General features: G+C 45.4%; 3 protein-coding genes across 3 annotated transcripts; all 3 read left to right on the plus strand.

The window, feature by feature from the left end:
* Positions 1–95: 95 nt before the first annotated feature.
* On the plus strand, positions 96–389 carry Pmar_PMAR017238 (hypothetical protein; the record flags this gene model as incomplete). Its single annotated transcript, XM_002769891.1, has 1 exon — positions 96–389. A coding segment is annotated over one exon (294 nt), but the record flags the coding sequence as incomplete, so codon positions are not given.
* A 328-nt stretch (positions 390–717) lies between these two features.
* Positions 718–868, plus strand: Pmar_PMAR017239 (hypothetical protein; the record flags this gene model as incomplete). Its single annotated transcript, XM_002769892.1, has 1 exon — positions 718–868. A coding segment is annotated over one exon (151 nt), but the record flags the coding sequence as incomplete, so codon positions are not given.
* Positions 869–1,303: 435 nt separating this feature from the next.
* Pmar_PMAR017240 (conserved hypothetical protein) lies at positions 1,304–2,714 on the plus strand (the record flags this gene model as incomplete). The annotated part of the gene is made up of 4 exons (XM_002769893.1): positions 1,304–1,474; positions 1,548–1,670; positions 1,815–1,922; positions 2,498–2,714. Coding segments are annotated over 4 exons (619 nt in total), but the record flags the coding sequence as incomplete, so codon positions are not given.
* Positions 2,715–3,283: the final 569 nt, after the last annotated feature.

Below are 3,283 nucleotides of genomic sequence, written 5' to 3' on the forward strand. Positions count from 1 at the left end.
TATTAAGTCACATAATCATACAGTTCCTCATACAGTACGTGCCAACTTGATATGAAAATGTTAAAAATGCGCGCGCTATTTTGTCGATTTCTCAGGTTCAGTCATTATGTTGGCCAGCCTGTGTTAAGCTGGTGGGAAATTGGCTTACGCCCGTGCACCATCTCATCGATGATGATGATGATGATTATGACAGTGCTAGCACTACTTCTGAGGATTCTGATCCGACCAGTATTGCTGACGGCCAGATAGGCATCGTCAGTCCAGCACATTCTGGCATGTTATTCGGTTTGTGGTCGAGTAATGCGAGTGTTGGTAACATCGTGGGCGCTCTGATGGCTGCGGTCGCGCTGGGCATTGCAGGAGCGTATTCATTTATGAAGGGAATAGAGGTAGGCGGGGGGAGTGTAGGGAATTAATGTGGCCGAGAAGATTGAATTATGAGAGATTTCACAGTAATTCTGATAACTTTGATCATCATGGTCTTGGCATGGGTATGAGTTATTAGAGTTTTATATTGAGTATTTACGGTATGGATAGATTTTTTTGTGTCGGGAGACGACATTGCGTGAATCAGCAAGCGCTGTTATCATAAGCATTTGGTTACTTTTACTAAAGGACAATATGACTAATGTCAATGATGAAGTCACTGAACGGTAGTCTGGCCAGTTTATGGGATTTAAATTTTTGAAATCTCGTCCGCACCGTTCCTATGTGTAGGTTCTCCTCGTTTTCGTGGGACCGTCCGTATTATTGTTGCTTTTTGCCTATCGCTCGAGCAAGTTGAAGGACTTCCCATCAGCTGCAGGATTCAACGAAAGAATGGTAGATACTGGCGAGAGGCTTATGAAGTCATGAGGAGTTCACCTTGGTATAACGTTCGACTGGTTGTTGTTCCTGTATAACCTGGCTCATGTTGTTAATGCTATACTTCTGAGCTTTGAGGTGCAAAAGGAATATTCCGATGATGATGTAGTTGTCTATTTTTTAATAGACTCTCTGTGCATACATCTGCTATGAGAGCATTGGAGTTCCACCCGTTTTACGTGAAGTGGTGTAATACTCTGTGAAAAACCCGATAGGTATGCAGTAGTCGTGAAATATATTTTTCACCGGTGTTTTTCATATCACGGGTGAAATTCCAATGATATACAGTAAGGAAGTCTTATTTTGACCTAAAAAATTGATGAACGTGGATGTGCTCATGTGGATCGTCCGTGTGGGAATTGAACCGTGGACCTTCCGTTAGTCAGTATGTAGCTCCCCCACTATACTAGATATGTTGTACTGAGGTTAGGTTATGACTATGCCCGTGACTGGTGTATCATTACCGACCTTGGAAGCTTTGTTGAGGGGTCTGGGGGAAATCTGGCACGCCTTCTGGTTACCATTCGTCGCCCGATATTCTCTCGTCTACGCTTGTACGAAGGGCGTCAACTATGCAATGTTTTTCTGGCTTCCCTTCTATCTCAGCGAGGTGGGCCCATTATTTGTCAAATCCTGCTGTGCTCGAAGCAAAAGCGCTCGCCTCAGAGTGGTTCTGTGATTAGGTTTGTGAGCTCGATCCGGGATTGGCTGACGGTCTATCTGTATTTTACGATATAGGGCAGTGCTTAGGCGGGGTTATTGCGGGCTCCATTGTTGACAAGATGGCTAAGGGGAAGAAATCGATTGTATGATCGATTTGAATTCATTTTTGAGGAACCGTCTTCAGAGAAATTTGTGCAGTAGTGATTTTGGTATAATTTCGTGGCGCGTGACGGAATAAAACCATCCGAGAACTTGTATGTTGTTCTGATCATATTGCTGGTTTGTAGGTGATTACCTCATTTCTTCTTCTGGCGGTGATACCAATTCTAGCGCTGAGCTTGAAGCACAGCTCCGTCGTACCCATCACTGTTATTATCTTCATAGCGGGGTTGCTGGTAAGGAAGCTTGTGGTATCACCACAGTGGTAGCGGTTTTAGCTCGGTTAATCCGTGAGTCTTCGATCCTCGGTTGAGTGTCTTTGCACGAGATGCTACTTGATGCAATCTGTGAGTGATGGATGTAGTTGGAAAGCAAGACACCGAATTCAAACTAGAATGCAGGGAAACTTCTATGAGAGTTGTTATCTGTTACATAGGGAATTCTGGTGATGATCCCTCGATACAGCAGCGAATAAACTAGAGGGTTTCATGCAGCCCGTCTCTGCAATGGAAAAGGCCGATAGAGAAATTGTGTATACAATAGTAGACGACATTCGAGGAGACTGATTGCGATAAGGCCTATCTGTGCCTCTGCGCAACACCATCGTAACTGGCGACTACCAGCGACAAACTTCCAAGCTAGAAGTTCTATTGGAACTGTTTCAACCATTGTCGTTCTATGCCCACCACCTTTTGCATTTATTTCAAGACATGGACCTCCACAGTGTGGATCTGCCTCATGTCTTATCTGTTGCATGCCAAGGGAACTTGTTTGGACTCCAGGGCGGTATGAGGTTCCCTTTACTTGTCAGGTTGGAGGTCCCGCCAATTTGATATCCGCTGCAGTATGTGCCGATCTGGGCAGCCAGACCGGTATCGACTCAAATGTGACCGCTTCTGTGAGCGGTTTAGTGGATGGAGTGGCATCTATAGGAGCCGCGATAACGCAACTGACTATTCCCCTCCTCGCAACGGGCTCCAGTTGGGCGTGGTTATTTGTTGCCTTCACAGGTGGGATGAATGCCACCAGTGGGATTCGATGCTGGGATTTCGCGAAGCAAGAAATGTTGTGCTTCTATCTTTCGACTTAGACAATATCTTTGGATACCAGTTGATTCATGTTGGAGGTTCCATGCTTTTCTCGGGTATTCTTTATTTGATCATAATTCTAGTAGCGCAAAATGCTGGTGGCTGGGATCGGACGAGGGTGCTTCGATAAGGTGTCTGATGGTCTCAGGTATGCTGCTGCTAGCGGCGTTCCTGCTGATTCCAGTAGTGAGGAAAGAGATGGCGTCACCCTCAATGGAAGAGGGAGCGATATCGGCGCAGATGACAGAATAGCTTTTGGCGAGTTAGAACGTGGGTCTTGGGATCAATAGTCATGCATTCATCTACTATACGATTTGTTTTCGTGGATTCATATGTATTGCGTTAAGGTGACTATCAATCTATTATCTTGCACGCTGTCGTATTTGGATTCGGTTTGAATACGATCCGAATACATTAATTCGAGGTGAGACAGCCTAAGAGAGGCTCTCTCGCGCTGCCTCCGGATGGCTCACGTATCATTCGGATTGCTCCTATGAGAAGGAGGTGAA

The sequence above is a fragment of the Perkinsus marinus genome, assembly GCF_000006405.1.
Source record: "Perkinsus marinus ATCC 50983 genomic scaffold scf_1104296964520, whole genome shotgun sequence".
In the NCBI taxonomy this organism is placed as follows: Eukaryota; Perkinsozoa; order Perkinsida; family Perkinsidae; genus Perkinsus; species Perkinsus marinus.